We start from the raw sequence: 25,207 nt of genomic DNA, 5'->3' as shown, positions 1-25,207 counted from the left end.
CGATCCTCGGAGCTTTCCAGCTGGTCGATCCTCCGTGGCTCACCACACCTTCTTCGACCCTTCAGACGCATCAGCGGCGCTGTACTAATCCTTGTCCCTGCGTCAGGTCTTTTCGTCAGGACATCATCGACGATCCCACCGGCGCTCTAAATACCTTAGAGTGACCGTACCCAGGTAACCGACAGTACTGGCTTCGTTGACGTTCTGCTATCTCTCAAGGTGACGAGAGCTCCACGAGGATGATATGATAGCCATCTTGTGGGTAGGTCATTGTTACCTTTTTCTTACCGTTTTCGCTTTTAAAAGACGTCCGTTTTTTTTTTAAAGCAAATTTATTTATTTGTTTATATGTTTTTGTACGGACATGGGGAAATGAGTATTCAGGGAACGGACATTGGCTTTGCTGACGGGTGGGCCTTGGCAAGGCTGGTGCTGAACCCATCAGTTGAGAGAGCCCGTCTCAGGCTGAAATCGATAGTGTGGTTGGACCGGATCAGATTCGCTGATATGCTGACGTGGCTGAAGTTACCGTACCTTCAGGCTGTGAGTGAAGGGGCGTTGCGGGTCCATCCTCAGGCCCGCCTTCTCTCATGGGCTGAAACTTGCCAGCGAGGATGTCACCTCAGCAGCAGGTGGTGGTGGCCGGCTGGCACCCGACCATGTGATCCCACAACATGTAGGCCATCACCGCGGCCCTAATGGCGGGCGGCAGGAAGGAGTTCAAGCCCGAGGGTTCTTTGGATGCTGGTATGGACGTGCGCGGTGGGGACCTTAGGCTTGCACCATTCAGGCCAGGAGGAAGGTGCTGCAGGAAACCTTGGGATCGTGACCGTTGGTTTATGGATTTGCTAGGCTGATCACGTGTACGAGTGGGTCCCAGATCAGTCTGCGCCCGTGGACCTAACTGAAGTGTTGAAGCTGTCCTTTTGAGGATGGGGCTCGTTGACCGCTGTGGTGGCCGGAACTAGGGTTTCCCTCCTCACTGCCACAATGGTGTCTTATATATATATATATAGTATGTGTGGTTTTTCTTTTAATCTTTTTTTTTTTATGTTTATTTATGGTAAAGTATTTTATCTAACTATTAATTGGTTTATTAGGTTTTGAATTACTTTGGTAAACTCTCAACTCAATTTTGGTAATGTTGCTATGTGGAGTTCCTAAAATATATAAATATATTCAGTGTGTTCACATGAAACAACTGTGTTATATTGGTTTATATGGATGTAGTGGTTATAGGAATGAATGGTAATGGAACCTTTATTTGTACCTAGTATTGCATTCCTTATTGTACATACTTTTCTTCCAGGACAGTTCCTGCATGTATTTGTGACTCACATGGCATCATTTTGTATGCTATTCTTAACTATGTTTTTCTGGATTATAGGTGTTTTGAGAATAAAGACAGGCTTTTGAGAAGGGTCTCTGCCCGTCTGGGAGCTTTTACTAGGGTTTATAAATCCCACCAACAGTTTGTCCTATGAAGGGAATGGCTAACTCATTGTTAGACTTGGCAGAAGCAACCAGACAAAGTCTGAGCTTCTTGGGAGCCTATACTCCAGTGTGTGCCATTTCCTGTATGTCTACTTGGTTTCTCCTTGCATGCCATACAGGTGCCCATAGAGTTCGATAAAACCATTTACCACCGCTGCATCCAGACACTGGGTAATAAATGAAAACCAACGAAGGTGATAAAAGTCTGTGGGCTCTCTCTCTTAATTACAACGCGTCATTTATGGGAGGTTGGACCCAAGAGTGGCCGTCTAGTCTTCTTGGTCTCACAGCAGGATTGCATCTTACTTGAACCCCAGTTTGGTAGATGAAGGCTTACAAAACCTAATATCATGATTCATATATATATATATTATATATACATATATAAATATTCCATCTACTCATGTACGTTGTATATATTAAGTAAAAGGATAAAAATAGTAGAGTTTCCTTTTCAGGTTTCTTTTACTGCGAACTGGGAACAGAGTACAAGACCAACTCTGCAGGGGACCATCAAAGAGGCACAGTAATACCACAAGACAGTAATCTTTGGACTGGATCATCACGCAACATACCCGGATGGGATTCGCTGAGGCCATTACCGGCCTCCCTGATCTAGGAAGGCTTTCACGCTCCCGGGGCGACACTAACCTATTCCGCAGGAACATGCTAATTATTACAATGCGTAAAATGAGATGGGTGAAAAAAAGTAAGGCACGTAAGGTTTTGGGCAGTAAATACTGCCACTCCTGCCAGTGAGGATTTATTGTTGTCTCGATTTACGTCTTCTTCGAAGAGCTGATAGAGATATGTCCTTGTTGGCCAGCTCTCTCTCTCTCTCTCTCTCTCTATCTATCTACCTCCCTCTCACACTTTTTCTGATGTATGTTTGGTTGCAAAGCCAACTCTTAATGTATTAATGGGAGCTCTTCTTTTGTTCACTGTTTGTAAGTGTACTTTTTGCTGAGATATTTCTGAGGGATGGCGTGGGAAGCTGGCTGAATGAAGAGAGAGAGGAAAGGAGAGAGGAGAGAGTATCGATCGACTGTGATCAGAGAGGCTGATAGAGCTGAGACCCATTGATTCAGAAGCAGATGAAACATGACTTTCATCTGATCTAGACCTGGCTGAGCACATAGCTAGTGTCTGATATTTCAAATTAATAAATAAATGTTACTCATGGTCTTAATTATAATTAAGCATGGCGAGTTTAAACAGATGCTTTTAGTTAATAATAGTTGGATTAGTGCAGAGATTATTTCTTCTTTATAAAACAAACAGAAAAGCCAGTGAGTTGGAGAAAGAAATGAGTATATATATTCTTTGTAGTGTGCGTTAACGTCTAGCTAGTTGAATTCCACCTGACTTTGAATTTTCATGGAAAGCTGACTTTGACAAAATGACATGTTAATTGGTTATGATTTTGTCACATGGGTTGGTAGTAAGACAAGAGATGCAGACTTAATATTGATTTTCCTTATAACTTTTGCCTCTTCTAATCTCGTCTCTTCTTGAATTCTCTCTCTTCTAACATGTTAATGCGTGCGTACTATAAACTTCACTTTTTGTTTCAGAGTCCCAATACTAGAAGCAACCTAAATGTCTCATGACTAATGGTCAGTATTAGAAACTTATTTGTCATAACGTGGAAAGTCACCGCAAGCATCATGAAAGATTAATACAACTATTGTTCCTCCATAGAAAACAAAGAAGCACACTTCATCACGAGCATAGAATGAAGCCAAGTGAAGGATAACACTGGCAACATACACAGCATGCTAGTCCCGTGCATGTTGTTCATGTGAAGGTTACTGAGATTATACAGACAAATACGTGTCGTTCCACGCATGCATGAGCTACGTTTGAGACGGAATACAAGTGATATATATATATATATGATTAACGTTGGCGCCGTTCAAGGACAAGAACTGGTGCGCATGCAGTTAATTGGTGAGTGTTCATAGTATGAGTTTGGAGAGGCAGAGATACAGAGATAGATATAATTAATAAATAAAAAGGAAAAGGTGGTTTGCAAACAAGATATATAGTTTTGCAATATATATGATTTATTCACATTTACTTCAAAATAATAATAATAATAATAATAATAATAATAATAATAATAATGTAGCATTATTCCAAACCCCATGGGCTCCATGAATGGGACGTATGGCTAACATTTCGATCTTGTCTGAATCTATCATCTGCCTGCCTATTATATTTGGAGTGGATTTGAGAGAGACAACTAATGTGATCTTTGTCCGTTCTAATCAACAATATTTTCAATTTTTATATGTCACGTGTCAGTGTGTTATATATATATATATATATACACACACATATATAACACAACTCTAAACTACTTGGATGATTTTGATCCAGAGGAACATAAAGAGTGGCTAAACATATATGTCCTACTGAATCTCATAAAGGTTTGTGGATGAGTTCCTCCAAAAACTTAGAGACATCACTATCTCTCCCTCTCCATCTGTCTTGTTGTGATGTAGAAAGGTGGACAGTACAGTGTACAATCCTGCTGCTCTCTTTAAAAGTTCCCCTGGCGACCGTGTCCACTTTGTAAAATAAAGTTAATGGTTGTGAAATCATAACCTGTCCATATGATCCAGAGGGACGAGTACTGACTGATCATGAATCCCTGATTTTCCGTTGCTCCTTCTTATCAAAGTGCTTCCAAAACCGCCATCCAACCGTACGATCTTCTTTTCCCTACTGAAGTCCTTTCATGTATTTGTCTCCCAGTCAACGCTTGACCAGACCGGAACAGGACAAAATAGTGCATACGTGGCACGACAGGGAGCGACTGGGTTGACATGCAATCTGAGGGTGGGGTGGCCTCGTACTGTGGGACATATCCAACAGGTCATATCACTGTTCATGTTGCCCCTTGCCTCCGAGGATACGTGTCTAGAATGCTAGGGCCACTCAGTTTTACCGACTGTTACTATCCACTAGCAATCGTTGCAACAACAACATCTATTATCCCATGTATGCATTATAATCACAATTATCGTCTAGTCTCAACGTCATCTTTAACTCGTCAAAGGAAGAATGAGTGGTATTATTAGATTTTTATAATAAACATATGATAAAAAGAAGAGATAAATATGAGCCAAATAGAATAAAAAATTCTTGAACATTAAAAAAAACAGATAATATATCCAAGAAAAAGAAAGAAAAACAATATTAAAACTAGATATAGCCTAGTTTTAATAAAAGAAAGCGAACAAAAGAAGAAGAATGAAAATAGTTTTAATAAAAAATTAAGGTATAGACTGGTATTCTTCTAGTGTTTGTTATCATTTTACCAAAATAATAATAATAATAATAATTTTTATATTATAAAAATTTAAAAAATAATCTGATATTTACAAGCACCGCAAAAGAATTATAAGTAAATATAAGAACTTGTTTGTCACGGCAAAAGTCAGAAATTTAATTTTTTGGGGTGAGTGTCCAAATGTCTAGAAATATCTAAGTCATTTTCTCTTGTAATTCTTAATATTTTAATTATATATAATATTTTTTAATATATATATATACATATATATTAATGATATATTTTTTTATGGACGATACAATTACTCAGTGGCTAAGATCGTAATATACTTGGTGAAGCGTTGATAAGCGATAATAAGCTGTTTAAAATAGTGATTCTTGATACGTATTCTTTATACGACTATTATTCATACATATGTTATACATTGGATTGAAATTTATGATTTGCTAATGGGCGCTTATTGAATTTTTCTTATGGGCGTCCATAGAAATAATCCTCATATGTATATATATTACATGTGAGAAATATAAATAGATAAATAAAAATCTATTATATTTAATTTATTTCTTTATGTATTCTGCTATGATCTTGGAGGAATGTTAATGTATGACTATTGCTTTACATATATAAATATATATATATATATATAGAATTTCATCTCACTATGGGACGTCAGTAGATAAGAAATCATGGATGTCGAGTTATCGCTCAGATTGGATCCGATCCAGCGAGTAGCGATCAAATGAGCGATGTATCTACTACGATAATATGATCCATTATCGGTAGTGTTCGATGATGTCGGTAGTTAGATCGATGATCCGCGGTAATAATTGGGACGATCAGTAGAGGTTGAGCCTCATATATATATATATATATAACACTTTTATGTATAGTTGTTTTAAAATGTTTTATTTGAGGTCAGAAATGAAGTGGTGCGTGAACAGTGCACATGAACAACTGTGTGCTTTGTTCCGCACAGTACTATTCTCAAAATGAGCATACAAAAGCTTGCTGGACGGATGCAACTTTAAATAAAGTTTGTGCTTCAATCTTGCCATATGATCAGTACCATCAATAGACATGGTACTCACCAAAAGTAAAAAAATATATATATATATATATTTATGTCCGTATTACCCCTTTTAAATAGTATAATCTTTAACACGCCACTGTTATTTAACGGTAAGTGGTTGTATGATTAACTTTTATACAGAGTTTTGTCATTGAAATTCATTTTTAAAATATAGTCGAGGATTTAAAATATATGCGGAGTAAGTTATCTATATTGTTTTACTACAGAGTTGATTAATTTTTTTAAATTTTATTGCATTAGTTGTTATTTATATGTGATTATTTTATTTATATAAAATCATCAAAATCACAAATATGCTAATTATTAAGATGGCTAATTTTTTTTTTTATATGCATATGATTTTGTGAGTTTTGAGAATTTTCTATTCAATATAATTCTTTTAATTTTTAAGATTTCTAGTGTTTGATTTTTATTTAGTATCTTTGTGGAATCGTCTTATTATAAATTTTTTCCAAAAATTATAAAAAACAAATCTGTAAAGTTATATAATATTGTGGTCTAATTATGTAATATAAAAATGATACATATATAAATACAAGAAAGCAAAAAAATGCTTGTGGATTATAAATTATAAATCTTTATATATGTTTGATATGGAGTTTTATTCATAATTTGTGGATTGATCCATGCCATAAGACTCATTACACATTCCAGACAACAATCTAACTTAATTTAGTTTTGATTTTTATTAAATCAGGAGGTTCATCGTTGTTATCAGTGTAATAATAAGTTTGATAAAAGCTTTGACTTATTGAGACTCTAATATCTAATTTCATTTATACTTTATTATTTTATAAAGAAAATAATAAAAATATATTAATTTAATAGATGAATATGTCAGTTTAATAACATCCTTAAGATATCTAAAAACTATAATTTAACTTCAATAGAATTCGGGCCTAAAAAATATTAAGTTTGTTTAAGATAAAACAAATGTGTTTACTTTTATTTATTTATTTTTAACTAATAGGCGACAAGCACCTTTTATTTAAGCAAGTTGTGAAAAGAACATACTTGTACAAAGGAAAATTATCAATTTCATATTCTAACTAACAAAAAAAAAAAAAAACTAAAATTATTTGGTTGTATTTGTATAATAGTTGATTTTATATTTTAAATTAATATATTGTTTGTTTAGAATTAGAGTAAATATTTTTATTTTTATTTTTTATTTTTTTTAAAGAAAGGTGATAGGTTTTTTGGGTTGAAAAACATTGAAACCAATTGATGGCAATGATCTGATATAATAATAAAAATAATGAACAGGGCAAATTACTTTCTGAATGTCATCAGTTATCCTAAAAAAAAACTAAATTATTAATGAGTTTTTAATTTGGAATTGGTCCATATCCTTAGCGTGATGGGTAACAACTGTCTGGCATTTTGTTATCTCATCCTGTATATCTAGATTTGCCTGTGATCTGTATGAATTATAGCATGATGATAGAGCATGTTATTATTTGAATAATTTTCAAGTATGTAATAGGTATACACTTAGATGACAATTAATAATAATAAAAAGATTTTAGAAAAAAATGAAACATTTAATCTTGGATTAAGCATGTGATATATATATATATATATATATTTGTCTTAACACTGAATTTAATCTTGGATTAGGCCTGTTATTCTAGTCTAACTCGAGGAAATATAACCATCTTTTACTTAGCAAGTTCAACAAAAGACTACACTCAAATATCACAACAGAGTAGATGGAGATGGAGATGGAGATGGAAAATTGGGTTTTTATCAAGCAAGAAAGAATGAGAGACTACATAATTTGTGATGAAAAAAATCAGATAGCAAAAGTTGAGAAAGAATCATAGAGAAGGATGGACACATGCATATCCAAGTCAAAGTTTAATCTCAACCATATTTTAAAGTATGCACTGTAGGATTTGTTGGATGAGATACAATGGTTACAAATTATGATGAAGAGACATGGGTTGTAAGTTGCAATAGAGTCTCACTAAAGACCATCCTTTTTCCAACTCAAAAGTTGAAGGTAACATAATAATCCTATATGTGATTTATCTATGTTTCTTTATATATATATATATATACTTAAAAATATTGTCTTAACAAAAGATCGATATAAATATACACATAATTGAATAAAATATCTCTTTTTAATATATACAAGAAAAAAAGCATAAGCATAATTAATATATAAATTTTTTCCTGCCTATTGAATTTCTTATTTTTTATTGTTTTTGAATATCTTTGAGTGCGGATAATTATATATATATATATATATTTTTTTGAAAAGGTGGATAAATCACGTCGTTAAATAAGCGGAGAGTAAACAAATCGTGACCGCTTCCACTAGGGCTGTGGAAGCAAAAAGCAGAACCACGGCAAAAGCGACCAAAAGAAAAAGGAGGAACAACGGGTCTCTCTTGACTGATCGAGAACAAAAAAACTATTTCCACCCACTAGCTCGATCCACCTCAATCATAGGGGTAGCCTCCTCCCCAGACGAGGCGAGGTCTGCGAAATCTAAACTCCGGCAGATGGTAGCGATATGGTCCTCCATCTTCACCCTCAAATCAATTGGAGCTGCAGAGAACCAAGATAACATCAAATAAGCAATCATCTTCATAACAACAAGGGGATCATCACATTTATCAGCAAAGATATAATCATTTCTCGTGAGCCAGATAGACCACACAAAAGCTTTAACCACCCAATCTGCAAACCCCCTTTTGTGCGCAGGCGATTGCTCTCCGATCGCTCCACAGAGGCCCATCGGCGAGGGGCGAAAAGCAGGGTAGAGTAAGGAACCTACATAGATGGGACCAAACTTCCGGGAGGACCCAGACACTTTAGGAATAAATGGTCGACCCGATTCGGTATCCAGAATGACAAAGGACACATGTATCAAAAGTCGAGAATCTAATGCATCTTAGATCTAGCAAGATTTTTCGAGAGAAAGAATTTTTGTTCTTCCAAGCAAGCCAGTTAAGAATATTAACCTTTCTAGGGCATGGACCTTTCCAAAAGGAGTTAGCAAGGGGCAGCGAGACCACCATCATTCACAAAGCTGTAGAAGGACACGACGGAGAAGGAGCAGTTGGCAGTCAGATCCCGGACCTTGAGGATCACTGTCACCATCAACCCCACATTTTAAAAGCTGGAGCGAAAGTTGTTCGACCCCGGATAATTCACGAGCGGAGGTCGACCAAGTAGCATCGCCAACTCCGAACCGTCCCATAAAGTGAAGTAGGCGCTTGGGGAGTCGGTGGCGGATATCACATGAGGCCTGATTCCATTTAACCATTTGTCTTTCGGAAGAGAATTAGATCCCTCTTTGACTGGACGAAACACATCCCCTAAAAGCGGGGAGACATCAGAGACCCAGCCCGAAAAGAAGACTCTCCCATGGGACCCCCTAAACAAATCCCAAGTAGTAATATTATAATTGAATCTCAGGATCTTAGTTCCCCCCCAGTTTGCATAAGTCAATAGTTTCCATCTCCATTTTTCAGCCAAGGCCAAGTTAAGGGCGATAGCTCAAGATGCCTCGACCTCCTTGTTCCTTAGCGCGGCGAGATATTTCTCCAAGCCACCCGGGGCGACACCGGGATGTTCGATGTCGAGGTCGAGACCAAAAGTCTCTTGATCCTATCAATTTCTTTGATCACCCACATTTAGTAGCAGAGTGCAGAGACATCGATACGTCGCAGCTGCTGATAAAACCAGCGTTAACGAGGGTGAGTCGTCCACAGATAGAGATATGGGGCGATTTCCAAGAGAGACGGAGCGACCTCGACTTTGGCGATCAAGCATTCCCGATCCACCTTACAGCGACCTTACGCGAAACCGGTATACGGATAGAGTTCTGGGAAGAAGACCACGTCGCGATTGGCCAGTATTTGCCTCGCTTCGCATCGCGGAAGATGGTGCATGTCCGTAGTGTCACGAGACAAGTTTTTGAAAAAAATTAGTTTCCAATCCGGAAAGTCCTTGAATATCGAGTAGAATCGACAATAACCCCTAAGGTCTTGACTCCTTACCGTAAAAATCGATGTAAGTCGTCGCATAGTAAAGAGTTACGGATCGACCTACGATCCCCCAGTGGCACCCCGATCAGAATTTTTGAGGTCAGTGCGTTGTCGAACATCGCGCACAACACATCAGAAACAAGCACAAACAGCAGCGGCGACAGAGGATCCCCCTGTCTCGACCCTCTCGGTATCTCCACATAACCACTAGGGGGACCCGTTAATTAAGATCGAAGCTTTTCGATGATGCGAGAATAGAGGAAGTCCATCGTATCCAATTAGGGTCCAAAATCCACGACCTCCGAGCTCCAACAAAAGTCCCGATCAATGGGAGTCGAAGCTTTTCGCAAAATCCACCTTAAGAATGTGCCCTTTCAGTCTCCTTTTATGTATGCTGAAGATTGTCTCTTCCGCCATAGCAATATTGTCCATTATACACCACCCTTTGAAAGCGCCCTGATTCGCGTGATCCACTCAAAAGTGTCCATCACGGTGAGTCTCAAGGCGGAAGCTTGCTAAGAATTTTAACGAGAGGAGTTAATAAGGCTAATGGGACGATAATCCCCAGTTGAGATGATTTGAAGACCTTAGGAATAAAAAGCAATCTGAGACCCAATTAATTAGCTCTAAATTCGCCGTCCCCATGTAGAAGTCGTTACAAAGATGCATGATCTCATCTTTAACAATCTCGATTAGACTTGAAGAAAAAAACATTGGAAAACCATCCGACCTACAGGGCTTTGTCACTTCCTAAGTCAAAGAGCGACTTTTTCACTTCCTCCAGCGTAAAGTGGCGTTCAAGAAGACAAGTCCACGAAAGGTTTATTCCTCGGAAGGATACGAGATCCACCTTGAGGCGAAAATTCCTTGGCGACCAAAAAAACTCCCCTAAAATGTTGTTCAAAAGATTTTTCCCAATGTCTCGACATCGGTGTGAGCTAGATCCGATGTGTCGAAGGAATAAAGTTTACATTTTTCCTCCCATTTGCCACCGCATGGAAATATCTCGTGTTCTCATCCCCCTCCTTGACCACTTGAGAGCGGGATCGTTGCTTCGATGAAAACTTCCTCTTACCTTCGAATCTCCGCTAAACTCCCCATTAGATCGCGCTCCTGGATAATTTCCTCAGGAGAAAGACACCTGGATTCTTTGATGACATCCAAACTCTCTAAGTCATGTAACATCATGAAGTTTCAGAAGTTTAATGGAGCCAAAACTCTCTTTCGACCATCTTACGAAATTTGCTCCTAAGCGAGCCAATTTCTTAGACAAAACAAAAAGCACCTAGCAATAGTGGGGGTTGGACTCGGCCCACCATCCGGCTATCAGATCAGAGAACCCATCCACCGTTGTCCAAACTTTCTCGAAGCGGAACAACCTAGGTTTAGCGCATGATGCATCCCCACCCTCGAGCTGATAGGGACATGATCCGATCGAGCCTCGGGAGGCAGGGTTTTGAATCAACCTAGGGAAGTGATCCACACAAGCCACAGTAACAACAAACCTATCTAACTTAACCCAAATAGGATTATCTTGCCCATTAGTCGGGTAAACCTCCTCCCCATCGCCCGGGAGTTCGTGAGACATAAGTCTGCATCGAGGGTGTTAGCTTCCCGAATATCCGTGCAGTTGGGTTTCGCCCTGCCTTGTCCTTGGCGAAAAAATTGCATTAAAGTCCCATAAAATAATCCAAGAGCACATCAGGGTTCCCCCTACTGACTCCGATCTCGTCCCGAGAAAGGCGTTTTTAGGGCAGCCAGCGTTCGGTCCATAGGCGGAGGTGCGCATGAGAGATTGTCCTTCTTGAGGCGAGAACTCGGCAGTTAAACAAAAAAAGTGCCTTTACTAACCAGCGTACCCACGAGAACAACCTTTGTTCCAACCAGCAATGATGCCCCACTGAGGTCCCAGCTGAAGGAATGAAAGCAATTTATCCGGTCTTGGTCCTCGATCTCACGCCACTTTGTGCCCGAAACATCTAGTTTGGATTCTTGTAGACAACACACATCCCGTAAAATGAAGATTGGAAATCTTTCACAAGAAATCGTTTCGCGAGTCTACCTAGACCCCCTAACATTCAAGTTATAATATTCATAAACAAACTAACTAATTCTGGCGGACCTCCACAGGGTCTCCGCTACCTCCGCGTTGGAAGAGCGCATGACAAGGATCGGGTCTTTTTCAACATTACGGATAAAAGAAATACAATCATTCACATGCGAGACGGAGTCGACAAAGCGAAATACCACATGCATTACGGTGGCTAGCAATTTGAATGTTGGACGATCGAAATAAGAAGGGAGCTCCGTGGGCGTACCTTGAGGCATCGTCGTAGCGTGACTTTCTTCTTGGCCGATCTAGGAGGCTCCGCTACATATCCGCCTCCTCGGTCCATCACGGGCGATGGTTTCTTGGGGACGATCACTCTTCCTAACCCCTTTTTGGTGCATGATTAGTCGATGGCGAGCTTCCTTCCTTCGATTCACGGCAGCAATTCCTTGATCGATCTTTCAAATTCGTAGATAGAATCGTCGGAGAGCAAACTCATCATCGAGTCTTACGTCTCGGAGGCATGGGAGTCACCCCTGCCCACCCTGATTAGCATTCTTGGGAGGCGATTATAGGAGCAGAACCCAAATGTTTGCAGGAAATGCCACTCAAAGCCCGTCGGGAGGCGATGTGGGTTTAGCATTGCAGTCGGAACATCCACTCCCTCGATAAGAGTCACGAGATCACCCAAAGAAATTTGGGCCTCCAGCCCCTCGATGTTAGGGTCCACGGAATGTTTAGAATCGGGTAAGACCCTTGATCGATAAGTCGTCCTTAGATCCATCCACCCACTCCACATGTGGACCTTCACCTTTCATTGGGGGCCCAGACCCCGGCCCACTATCCCCCAACAAAGAACCCTTGGGTAGTACAAAATGGTCCCCATCAACTTCAGAACAGATGGGCCGGCCCAAATTAGCACCCGATCGCATTCCAATGCTGGATCGAGCCGGATCCGGAACGCTGAAAGCAATCAAGCTGGGCCCTCCTCAACTCTCGGCTGATATCCTTCTCCGGTAGGTCCACGAAACCCGGACCGGGTCGACCCAAAAGCAGCCGCCTTCTCTGCTGCGCGTGGGAGAGAACCTCGGACCTTGGAAAGGCATGCTCGTGATGACATCATCAACCTCGAGACGACATTGAATGCATGCGGGTCTATCACTAACATTCCCGAGACCCTCGACCTTGCGAGCCACCACGGCTCGGCAGTGAGACCTCTAGGTTCTCTCAGCGCCGCACCTGCCTCGGCTCTTCCTTACTTTTCGGCCAGTACCCTCCACGGACCCGACCCGGTGGTCCCTCCCACTAACTCAGCCCGGCCCGTCGGTCCTCGAGCGAGCATCCTTGGCGGGGCCGGGCGTCGACCCGCGTGGGAGCTCCGCTCCTCCGTTCGCCCATCGCGTGAGTAGCCGTCGGTCTTAGGCATGGGAGCCACAGCTCCACCATCGCCCGGTCTTTTTCTCCGCCTCCTTCCCGGAATAGACCCTATGATGCATGGACCAGCGAGACTCCCACGGACGTGCGTGCGGTGATCGGATCTCCCGCCTCTAGAGGCCGGGGCTCCCCTTCGACCTCGAGGCGGGGCTGCGCTCACGGCCCTCCTCATTCGACTTCACGTTCGATCCATCCTCGACCTACGGGCGGGGATGCTGCTCGGCCCAAGCCCCTCCTTCTCCTTCGCATTCGGTCGCTTGAGACCCTCGGCCTCAACTCATTTGAGGAAGACACCACGGATGGTCGTGCACTGGGTTGGCACGAATCGCCAGTCGCTTGACGACACACGAGCTCAAGCGACCAAGATCCGGTCGATACCTCGTTTGCTCTCCTCTATCATCATTATGAGCACGCATACTTGCGCGTCCCAGAGTTGAGATCAAGTTCCATGGGAAAGTCTCAGTCCCCGACCCGTCCGCACGGGCCGAGACAAAGCGCTTGTTGAGTTCTAAACTCCTGCGGCAGCGCCACCATCTCCCCACCGTCTTGGAATCTCCAAAATGGCGCTCCGGCACCAACCATGCAAAGGTAAGTTCCAAATACAAACCCAAGACCAACTCCGGCCTTGCGGTTCGTCGCTCCAATCTCCGCTCGACCCGAGTGCGAACATCGCTGAAGCACGTACCATCCTTAATGGCGAACTCGCCACGTCGAGCATACATACTTCCTTCACATCAGCTCGGCTCGACATGGGGATGAGGAACATGTTCTCATTCGGAGGGTGAGCGATCCGACAGCTGGCGATTGAGGATAGGCAGGGAGCACCTCATATAGTCCGACATCGTCATCACATAACCCGGATAAAATGGTCATCACCACCACCTTAGTTAACTCCTCTCTCTGACGGCAATCTCGGGAGTTAGAGGAAGAGAAAGGGGCGCTTGTCCGGTCGGCGGAAGAGCGACTCCGGCAACCTTGGTAACATAGGCAGAAGCCACCTATTCTCCCCTCTAACTCAGCCTTGCGCTTGGTTTCACATATGCACTCTTTTTTCTCTTTGGGCTCCTCCCGCGGCTCCGGTTCTGACTCGCTTGCGGCGTGCCCAACTCCCGGTAGCAGTAAGCATACCACTTGGTGGCGGCATTGGAAGTTTTATCGTCGATCACGAGCAGCGTCCACGAGGCGAGATCCCTTTGGTGATCGGGGTGCGCCCGTTCAGGTTGTCATCTTCTCCTTTGAAAGCATCTTACTCCTCTCACTCTTCAAGCACCCTAACTCCTCCGAAGGCGAGTGACAACCTCCATAAAAGTCTTACCTTTCGAGGACAGAGCAGCCCTCCCCCAACCACCGTCGTCCTCTGCGAGGTTTGCTAGCGTCGTTCCACCACCTGACCCCACGGAAGACTCATCTTTAGAGAGCAAGATTTTCTGCGGATAATTATATAGATGGCATGTTTAATAAGTCATAACCAATACTTTATGTAAATAAATAAATACATAGCTCATTTAGTTGTTAATAAAATGTTAAATGCTTAGACTTTAGAGATGTATATACAACAGTCATAAAAAAACATTTCACATCCTTTCCATCTATTATTGAAAAATTATGGTTAATATTTCAGAATTTTCTAGAGGAAAAACTTATGAGCTTGTTTGGAAAATGTGCAGAGTTACCAGAGTATTGGTGGTTAATTTCTAATGTTTTAATATTTGAATACAAAATTTTGAAGATGGAACTAAAGTTCATGTGATTTCAAGTTATTGATTGATCTAATAGATCAGCTAAAATCTACCACCAAGCTGAATGATAAATCCACCAGATGAAGATAGTTTACACATGTTTCAGTATTGAATTTAAAACCAAAGAACAAAAATCAAACATGTCATATTTTTACTCTATCTATATATGCAATGCACACATAAAGATACAAGAAATCACTAGGGGTCCTTGGGGCTGTGTTCAGGCCCAGGGTGAAGGGAAATAGCATGTTGGACAGAAAGTGAGAAATAATTGAGGGGCAACATGCAATTTCATTTGCCAACAATGTCATCTTCTTCATTCAAGAATGAAGATTTCCCTCTAAAAAGTTACCCTGTTTCATCTACGAAGTATTAATCAAAAGAACCATGGAGTTCAAAGTGTAAAGATCAAAATTTAACACAGCATAGGGCTCTGAATTCAACACTCGACTTGGCCAAACCAACAGGTGCAGTTCAATCAAACAATGAAAAAAAAAAATTGAAAGAAAAACATAAAATTAAATTTGAATACATGGACATTTGTTGAAATCTGAAAATGAGGCACTACCAAGAGTTCGAGAAAGAACTGGAAATTTTTCGTACCATATGTTCTATCGAGGTAAACATCTGTTCTTGTAAGTGCATGATATGTCATCACCAATTCGGAAATTCTAGTAACAAGGTAAACAAAAGAACCAGTCTCGAAGCTCATATAATTCTACAGTTGCTTTGATGGAAAATCATAAGCTAAGTTAAGCCAGTATTCATCGGTCCAAACATAACAGATGAAATGAAAAGGGATATGATCAGGAATAATGGTAAAAAATAAGCATAGCAGTCAGAGAGCAATAGAAGATACTCAACAAGCACACATCTGCCTAATACTCTTCAACAGCAATAAAAAAAAAGCTATACATTTTTAAAGAACAGAAACCAGAGATCGCTCGGTACACATCAAATCAGTTGAACAACTCAAGCAATGATAATCTAGTTTTGGCCAAGATCTAATGCCAAAACAATCATACAGAATAGGTATTAATATAATGGAAATTAAATTCATTCGAGGAAAGAAAAAGCAAATGCACTCCTTGATTCTTCAAATCAATTGAACGCCTTTAAACACCTACAAGAACATTAAGTAGTTGTATCTTTTTAGGATGTCTTTAAATGAGGGAAAACAACAGAAGGGGAAAAAAATGAGAGCTATCCTTTTTCCCTTCAATACAAAGTACAAACACACCCTTCACCTCAAATGCTACGGCAAAATCCTTGATCCAAGACCATCACAAGATAGCAAGTGAATCAAACTTTAATCCTCACAACATGCAAGATTTATGCACTTTTTCCAACTCAGTTGAACAAAAGTAAAGACTGGAGCAACATCAAACAACCTTCTCTATCCAAGTCCATCACAAGAAAGTAGTTTTAATCCTCACAAACATGTAAAATATTATAATCTTTTTCCAACTCCAATGGATGAAAAGTAAAGGATTGGAACAACAATGAAAAAAAGTCTCAGAGAAGCATAATTATTGAAATTAAGAACGAAAATGTGCAAAATAGCAGAACTGAAACAAAAGAGTAGTAACGCAACCAAAAAGCACAATGAGAATATCAAGAGAGACAAAAAGGCATAAAGCTTCAACTGAGCAAAGAAAAAAAATTGCTTCGTTAGAAACAAGAAGGAAAATCACAATCTTCAGCTATCAAAGTAGCAAAAAATCATGATAAACTGAGTTCATTGAGAAGTAGTGCTAGTAGAGGAAGAGAGAGTTTGAGGCATTCACTCTAGGCACCTACGTAGGCAAATGTCGTTCCAATTGGGTACCTGATGCTGGTTCACACTGAAACAGTGCGCGCACACGCATCAGCGCAAAGCATCAAGCTCGGAGACACCGCACACAGTGACGCAAGTATCAGGAGTGGGATCCTTGGAAAGCACCGACCTTTTTGAGCATCCTTTTGGAAGTACAAACCCTCTCGCAGACAAAGATTTCGTCGGAAATCTTCTCGTGACCCCGAGCACTCTTGATCCGCTGCTCCTCGGCACGCCGCCTACGCACTCTGATTGCCTGACCGGTGATCACTGCCGGAATGGCAGCTCCGAGGAGAGACCACCAGATGTCCACCATTGGTACTATCTGGGTTTACAATCAGAAGCTTTAGGAGAGGAAGGGAAGGGTGGAGAAGCTAAGCTAACCTGGATTTCGGCGGCGAGCAGCGATCGGGGACGAGATCGCCAGGATTGGGCCACCGGCGAGTGGAGAGTGGGCGGAGAGAAGAGGGAGAGCGGTGTGAGCCCTAGGGCCGGAATCAGAGCGAGAGAATTATAAAAACAAAAGAAATTTAATGAAATTCTAAAATTTCCTTAAAAACAAATATCATTTTATTGCAAAATAGAGATCTATTTTATCTGTTTTTCAAGGTTATTTTATTAAATTTTTAGTTTGAAGTGATTTTTTTCAAAAAAAAAAAACACCTTTAGTTTATCCCTTTTTTTAAAAAAAAAAATATTTTCAAAGTTTCTAGTACAGTGATGATTTGGAATGAATAACCTCAATAGTTTACAATTTAGTATTATTATAATTATGATAGGAATAATTTTACACATTGATTATTTTGAAGGCATTATATTATGAAATAAAAATATGAACAACGAGATAAATGGATGCATCACATGAATTTCATCTTTTTAAAATTAAATTTAATAACCAAGGAATTTGTTAATTGCATGAAGCCTAGCCACAGACCAGATTCATCAAATCAAACTCCCTGTGATAGAACACCTTTATTTTTTTATAAAATTTTTAATTAACTGATTTTCTATATATCTACGAGGTATTCTAGCTTGTTATACTGAGAATGTATGTATATTCAATAACAGCAATCAGTCAGGATGAATTTTACGTATGATGTTAAGCCAAAAGATAACCAAGATTCTATCAATTATGCTAGCCATCACACCCAAAGTAATAAATTCTAAACATAAAACTTAATTCTAACTACAATTATCTCCTAAATTTTGGCAAACCATTGCACATAGCGCGCGAGACACACAACAACCACAATTAAAAAAATACAATAAAAATAACATTAAAAAGTAAAACAAACATCGATCCTTCAAGAGAGACAATTAATTTACCATGCTGCTCCTTAGGGAAGAACAGTGAATACTTGCATTAATGGAACAATCTTAACTAGGTAAATACAGATTATTCTATGTATGATCATGATGTATCAGCAAAGAATCAACAAAAAGCTATATACGCAGCATGAAGCAATGGATCAAATGAGGGTTACGTTTCTATGTGAAAACACAGAGAGAAATAAGCACGTGATGGTGTTTGTATTTATGCATGAGAAAATTAAAGAGGGTTGAAGTGGCATGCAGTGATACCTAAGCCGGATCAAGAGGGGCAGATCTCAAGGAAGACTGGGAGCCTGCGTTTCTGGCTGGACCCGTAGAGCACGCGGTTGATGACAGCCTCCTCCTCCTCCTCAGTAGGCGTGAACAAAGGATGGTGGCTCCCGTGGTGGCGCACAGTGGGGAGTGGTCGAGGGCTTTTGCGGCGAGCGCTGGGCAGCGATCGGTGGGGGATATGTAGCGGCCCTTGCTCAGCTGTAGCATATATTTTGATAAATGTAATGACATGCTTGATAAGCTTGTCTGGCGTGGATCGCGAAATTAGTGCTTTCGTCATATAGTATATTTTATTTAATGACTAGAGTTTGGATGATTATCACTATGTATGGTATGATTTGAATTTCTCGCATTCACATCTTTCGCAAAGAAAGTTAATATCATTAGGCTATGAATCTTGGGTTTAAACTTTCAATTTCTCAAAATAAATAAACAAAAATTAGGGTTGAATGAATTATTTAGTTATTATCTCATAAAGAACAATTACATGATGCCATTGAACTGGTTCTTTTCTAACGAGATAAATGATTTGTTCTGAATTTTTTCCAATACTTTTGAAGCTCAAGATATTTTGGTAAGTTTCCAAAACTTTTAAGGTATTCTGTATTTCTTTTAAACTAATGGATTTGTTAAAATATTTTTGTTTTTAATTCTATTAGGGGATCTTATATTTAGTGGCAATGGATGTATTTGGAATTATTATTTAGATTCAACAATCTCAATATTTAATAATATTACCATTAGAAAAAAAAAATTTGTTTACAAAGAGCTAAATACACTTAAGTTTTCATAATCTAATAACATTGATTATAGTAAAAGTCATTGATGTGAGAAGTTTAAAATTTTAGTTTCAGTTTTACTGAACATAGTGATGGTAATGAGCTCCAACTAAAGATGTAGACTTACAATCTAAATCTCATATCACCGAATGAGAACACACATGCGGAATAATCGATTTCTTGTATGTGTGCACGTTTCTCATTGCACTTTAAAAAAAATAATAATAATTTTGAAAGTAGAGAGGATTTGTAATTCATTTACCTCCTTCATCAAAGATTTGAGATTTGAATTTTCTAACCTTCTAAACGTGCCAAAACTTCTAAATAAGAAATCAGCCCAATCAATCAGTATTAGTCTCAATGTCACATGCCACAACATTAAAAGCCATCAATATCATCATTTGGCCCACTTTTTCTAATATTTGAAGGGCTCAATGGTTTTTATTTTGATTTTTTAAAATAACATAAAAATATAATTTTTTTAATAAAAGTTATTTCCTGTTATATTAAACAAAAATAAGATCTTAGATAACTCTTTACTTTAAAAAGTCAGAGGTTCAACCTCTCACAATACTAGTGGAACCAAGTGACTTATTCACTTTATTAATATATATATATATATATATATATATATTTATTAATATTTTTTTTGGTCTATTAGCACCTTTATTTTACTTTTCAAACAAATTTATAATTTATCCACTTTAAAAAAATATATAAAAATATAAAAATGGAAGCCAACTGCAAAAGGCAAAAGTCAATTGAGAAGAGTAATAGTTATCAAACTTAGAGATTTCAACAGTAAAGTGAAACTTATCCAACTGTGCTTGGCCCAGAGACCAAGCCCAAAATCCAAGCTTATCTTTTCTCGGAAGCTTCTGGAACCTAGAAGCCATTTAACTACATGACTTAAGAGTCCTAAAAATAATTAGGATAAGGTCAAACCACCGACAATTATAGAGTCGGTGCAATTCATAGTTTGAAAAAGGACATTCATGACCATGATGTATTTATTAATTAATTATTTTTTTTTAAGTCTTTGATGAAATTTCTATTTCACTTAGTCCTTTGACTTTTCTCAATGATAATGAATTATTATTATTACTATTATTATTTTTTTAAGCATTCATGTGATTTCTTTTATATTTTCAGTTGGCAGTTGGGTAATCTTCCACTATGAGCAGTAGTGACCTCATTCTCTCAAACTTTTTCTTTTGTTTTTCTTTTCAAACTTTTTTTTTTAAAAACTTTTAAGAAGAAAGTGCGCCCATGCTTAGTTTGCAAAGCACTTTCTTTCTCTCTTTCACTCCATTAAAAAAACACTTGTTGATGCATCAGTGGTTTATCCTCATTATTTTTTAACTTAAAAAAGTGATGCATGGCTATCCATTTTGACTAAGAAGTGCAATGACTTAAAAGAATAAATAAATAAATAAATAAAATAAAAGAAAAAGATTAGATCAGTTTAGTTGCAAAGGACTTGGAATTAGATAAACATGCATGTGTTGTCTTGCAATTGGTTCTTGTTTTGGTGTTCAGTTCACTGTGTAGTGATTGGAAAAATCCAAGAATCACAACTCAGTCTCAGCAATGGACATTCTTTTGGATGTATGAAGGAATTGGAATGATATCTATAGATATAAATCAGAGATCTCTGTTTCACATGCATGAGGGTCCATCACAACTCATGCTGCAAACAGTTTGCCTCTGCTTTAGGAGTTAGGATTTCAATATACGTCTATCCATGCCACCAACCATGCTTGCTTGAGGATCTTTTTGAGGTAGGGCGATCAACGCTGCTAACTTTCATGGGCATACGCTGGCAGGGAATTATCATAACTTCTTCACTCTTTTGAAAACTGGGGAGCGGAGAATCTAACTCGCGTCTCTCACAACTGAGAAGACCCGGGATACCGTTAGGCTATAAGACAATTGGTATGCTTGCTTGAGTTTGTCCTCAATTATGTTTTTTCTGAATCATTGTTATTTACTGTCTAGTAAGTAACTAACAATGCTAATAACTGATGACTTCTACCTGAAAAATATGCTTGCCTTTTTCTATAATAAGTGGGCCAACATATTGGCAACTTTTTCTTCTCTTTTTTCAAGCACATTCTCCACCTTTCTCCCCCCACTATCCTCCATTATTTGAAGCATTACAGCAAGTGACTGCAACTCTGAATTCTGGATATTTAGATGCAACCTAAGTGATTGAATTCCTCTGAGGAATCGTTGTGTCGGCAATTGAAGTGCTGCAGAGTACCTGGAAAAGTTTTAAGGTAGATATGAACAGTTCCTTTTTATGTTCTTAGAATTAAGTAGCTGTTTGTAACAAACCAGAAACAAGACTTTATTAAACAGATCATCACAGCATTTATTCACAAGTTTGGAACCACTACTAAAGTGTTAATTCCAGGTTCAAAGTTTTGTGAAGGAATACAGTATCCAATCTAACTTTCGCAAAATTATTTTTTTAGTACATCTGCGAAATTTTCGTTCATCTCTTATCTATCAATTATCTACCATATATATATATATATATATATATATATATATATATATCACTCTTTCATACTATACATATACACATACATATACAAACACTCGCCAAAGCATGAAAAGATAAGTGAGAAAACTGTCTTCAGTGTTTACATCAATCTGAACGTGCAAAAGCATGCAATGCTCGGTTGTTCTGCCATTTGAACTGCTGCTGCAACCATTCTTCTACAAAAATTTCACATTGTCAGCTTGCTTCGGATCAGTTAGATGTTCACCGAAACACAAAGAGTAGAACTTCCAAAAGCCTTCATTGTATTTATCTATGAGCTCTCCTGGAAGTTGAGGGATCGTGACATAGCTGCAGGGTTGGCATGCAAGACCTGAGAACCTCCCACTGTGCTGTTCTTCATGTCAGCTTTTGTCTGGAAGGCCTTGAAGAGTCCTCCTTCACTGATGGGCTTAGCCTTGTCATTTTGAATACCCATGGATGCCCATATACAGCTCTTTGCAGCTTCTTCGGGGTCATCCATCCTCAACGTTGTAGGGATCCAGAAACGTTTCTCGTGATCCGGCTGGATAGATGAATCAACTTTGTCTGAATTGCAGTGTTTGAGCACATTGCCTTCTCTGGAATGCTTGCCTAATGTAAGGGAGTTTGGACTACTGTTTGGTGAAGTTGCCATTGATGATACCCATGGAACACCCCAATTGCCGGGGACTGTGCATCCCCAGTAAGCAGCCATAGGATAGAACGAGAGCGGGAAGCTTGAAGAGAAGAATCCAGGGGATGAGTTCCATGGATATGGCCAAGGTGTTCCACTAAAACATGGCACTGAAATAGGAATTTGCTGTCTATTCCCGGTAATTGTTTCGGGTGGATTGGCACTCATCCCTTCATCGCTAGAATTTTTGGAAGCTGTCACCGAAGATCCACTCGAGTGCTCTTCAACGTTTTCGACACAAGGAAGCTCCTCCATATGATGAAAGCCATTCCGATCACAAGGTTTTATTGTTTTCTCAGCGAGGTTTAGCACATTAGCCATTGACTCACAGAGAGGAGCACCGGAGCCAAAACTAAGAACTGTGCCATTGGCCTTAAGTGGAGGATGATGGATTGATTCAGGCATATGAGACTGGATGGTTTGCAGAGCTGCCCCGTTCATGGCCATTTGCCGATAATGGGAAGCAGTGTTCTTGTTCTTGCGGCGACCAGCACCAACAGGCACATTCCTCATGGTTCCACCAGCCGTCCAGTATCTCTGACACTTCTTGCAGAAGTGGCGCGGTTGGTTGACATTGTAGTTGTTGAAATAACAGAACTTGGTCTCAAGGCTGTTGCATCGAGGACAAGGAAGGATCTTGTCAGGCTTCTTCAGAGTTTTGTCTTGTGAATTACTTGTCTCATTCTGTTGTTCTTCAGATTTCACATCCTCCATCGCTGTTGTTTCTTGATTGCCACAAGACTTTTGTGCCTCACAGGCCAAGGAAGATTTCCCCAGTTCACTATAGTCTTCTCCAGTGTTGGGAGATTCATTTTCCTTGTCTGCTGATTCATAACTAGCCTCTTTCTCTGATTGATCCTGGAAATTCAAAACCCAATATCTTCAAGAGAAGTGAACACAAGTATGCTTATAGATTAATTTAAAGACAGATAAAAAAATAAAAAATTCATACAGTATAAATACAGATAAATATTGACTGATTGATTGATTTTTTTTTTAAAAAAAAAAAAAAATCTGAACATATAATCCACTGTAAAATTATGTCCCTTGGACACTGTTTGAGAAGCTGTGATCTCAGATAAGAATACTGGAAGAACATGTTTTCAGATATAATAGTAGTCAGTTGCTCTACAACTCACTTACCAATCTCTGCCTTCCAATACCCATAACTATGCACTGAAGCAAATAAGAAGTAACAATCAAAGAATAATCATTTCCTGCAAATTTAAATTCAAATCATGATAATTAATCAGTTTGAGCATCAAATTATTCTCTAACAAACTAAAGTGAAGAAGAGCATACTGCAGACTGATGAATTATTATTCTCTGTACCATTCCTCACTTGTGGCCACAAATTAAAGCAGAAAGAAACACGGCAGGAGAACAATATTCAGGAGAAAAGAAAGAAAAAAAAAAGAGAGGAGTGAAAACAAGAAAGGAGTGGCAGCAATTGGGATTCTATTACACCATGAATTCAGATTCATATATTGCTTTCTAAAACCCTTTTCCATGAACTGCCAAATTCAAACTTTCCTTCTCTAGTTTGTCTTTTCCTTTTCTATGGAAACCAAACTACAAACACCCATCTTCATCCAAAGTAAAGAACAGAGTGAACAAAGAGGAAAAAACCACAGAAAAAAAGAAAAAAGAAAAACTCATTTGAGAAAGAGAGTAGAGTGGAAAAACAAAAACGCCCCCTCAAGATTCCAGCTTTATCATCAGAACAAGAAAACCAAGCTCAAAGATCCCAGCTTTATCATCAAAACGAGAAAATCAAACGTCCAAATTGAAATCGAAAACACAAAAAGAACACACAAAAAAACCCACCTTTTCTCCATCTACTTCAACGACGACCGCGATGGCAGAGGTGGCGGCGGCGGAGGAGGAGGAGGAGGAGGAAGAGAAGGGGACAGGGATGGTCATCCCAAAGAGCTTGAAAGCCGGGTCTTTGTTGTCCATCATGTCTCCCAGTGGTCTGGGGTTCAGCGCGCCCGCGCGTGATGGTCGGGAGTTAAGGAATGGTGTCGCTCTTGTATGGAAGCAAAGAAAGAGTGTTGGTTGTTGGTTCTTTAAGAGAAGAGGAGGGATGGTTAAGGCAAGGGAGGTGGAGTGGGACCGCTCAAGAAGAGAGTTTCTCAGCCACAACTTCTCTTTGTGGCCTCGGAGAGGGCGTTATTTGATTCTCGGCCCTTTAGTCTCTCGCCAAATGGGATTAAAAAGTTGGTAAAAAATAAAGGTACCACCTTTGCCTCCTCTCCTACTCAGCATCCAACACCTCTCTCTCACACTTTGCTTTGCTTTGCTTTGAGTTGCTTTGCATTTCTATCCCTTTCTCTCCTTTTTTTTATTTTTTTTTTTATTTTTACTCTTTCCTTTTGATTTTTACACTGAAATTTTTAATCTTTACTGCAGTAAAACACTGTCGTTGTTCTTATCCACTGGTGATAATGCTCTCTTTAGCTATTCAATCCAAGTTTTTTTTGACGATTTGTCCATTTTCACTTCAAACATGAAGTAAAGAACATGATTTTTATGCCTGAAAAAAAGTCAATCTTTGAGCTATTGAATCCAATTTATATGATGGTTTATCCTTTTGCTTCAGAAAAGAATTGAAAAGCATGGTTTTTATGAAGAAAAAGATCTCTTAGCTATTCAATCCAAGCTATGTGATGGT

The 25,207-nt window shown here is 39.3% G+C and overlaps 1 protein-coding gene and 1 pseudogene across 3 annotated transcripts; both read right to left on the bottom strand.

The window, feature by feature from the left end:
• Positions 1-16,752: 16,752 nt before the first annotated feature.
• LOC120262198 lies at positions 16,753-17,527 on the bottom strand (annotated as a pseudogene).
• A 4,082-nt stretch (positions 17,528-21,609) lies between these two features.
• LOC120261241 (cyclic dof factor 1-like) lies at positions 21,610-24,668 on the bottom strand. Of its 3 annotated transcripts, none has more exons than XM_039269043.1 (3): positions 24,361-24,477; positions 23,677-23,750; positions 21,610-23,391 (listed from the first exon to the last, which is right to left on the bottom strand). In XM_039269043.1, the coding sequence occupies exons 2-3, from the start codon at positions 23,698-23,700 to the stop codon at positions 22,132-22,134; spliced, it is 1,284 nt and encodes a 427-aa protein (XP_039124977.1). In that variant the 5' UTR covers positions 23,701-23,750; positions 24,361-24,477; the 3' UTR covers positions 21,610-22,131. The 3 variants fall into 3 exon arrangements, with proteins under 3 accessions (XP_039124977.1, XP_039124978.1, XP_039124976.1); XM_039269044.1 differs by lacking the exon at positions 24,361-24,477 and adding an exon at positions 23,836-24,163; XM_039269042.1 differs by lacking the exon at positions 23,677-23,750 and having other exon boundaries at positions 24,361-24,668.
• Between the last annotated feature and the right edge of the window lie 539 nt (positions 24,669-25,207).

Source organism: Dioscorea cayenensis, chromosome 5 (genome assembly GCF_009730915.1).
Source record: "Dioscorea cayenensis subsp. rotundata cultivar TDr96_F1 chromosome 5, TDr96_F1_v2_PseudoChromosome.rev07_lg8_w22 25.fasta, whole genome shotgun sequence".
In the NCBI taxonomy this organism is placed as follows: Eukaryota; Viridiplantae; Streptophyta; class Magnoliopsida; order Dioscoreales; family Dioscoreaceae; genus Dioscorea; species Dioscorea cayenensis.
Note: the sequence above shows the minus strand (reverse complement) of the source record. Positions and strands in the feature narration are given on the sequence as shown.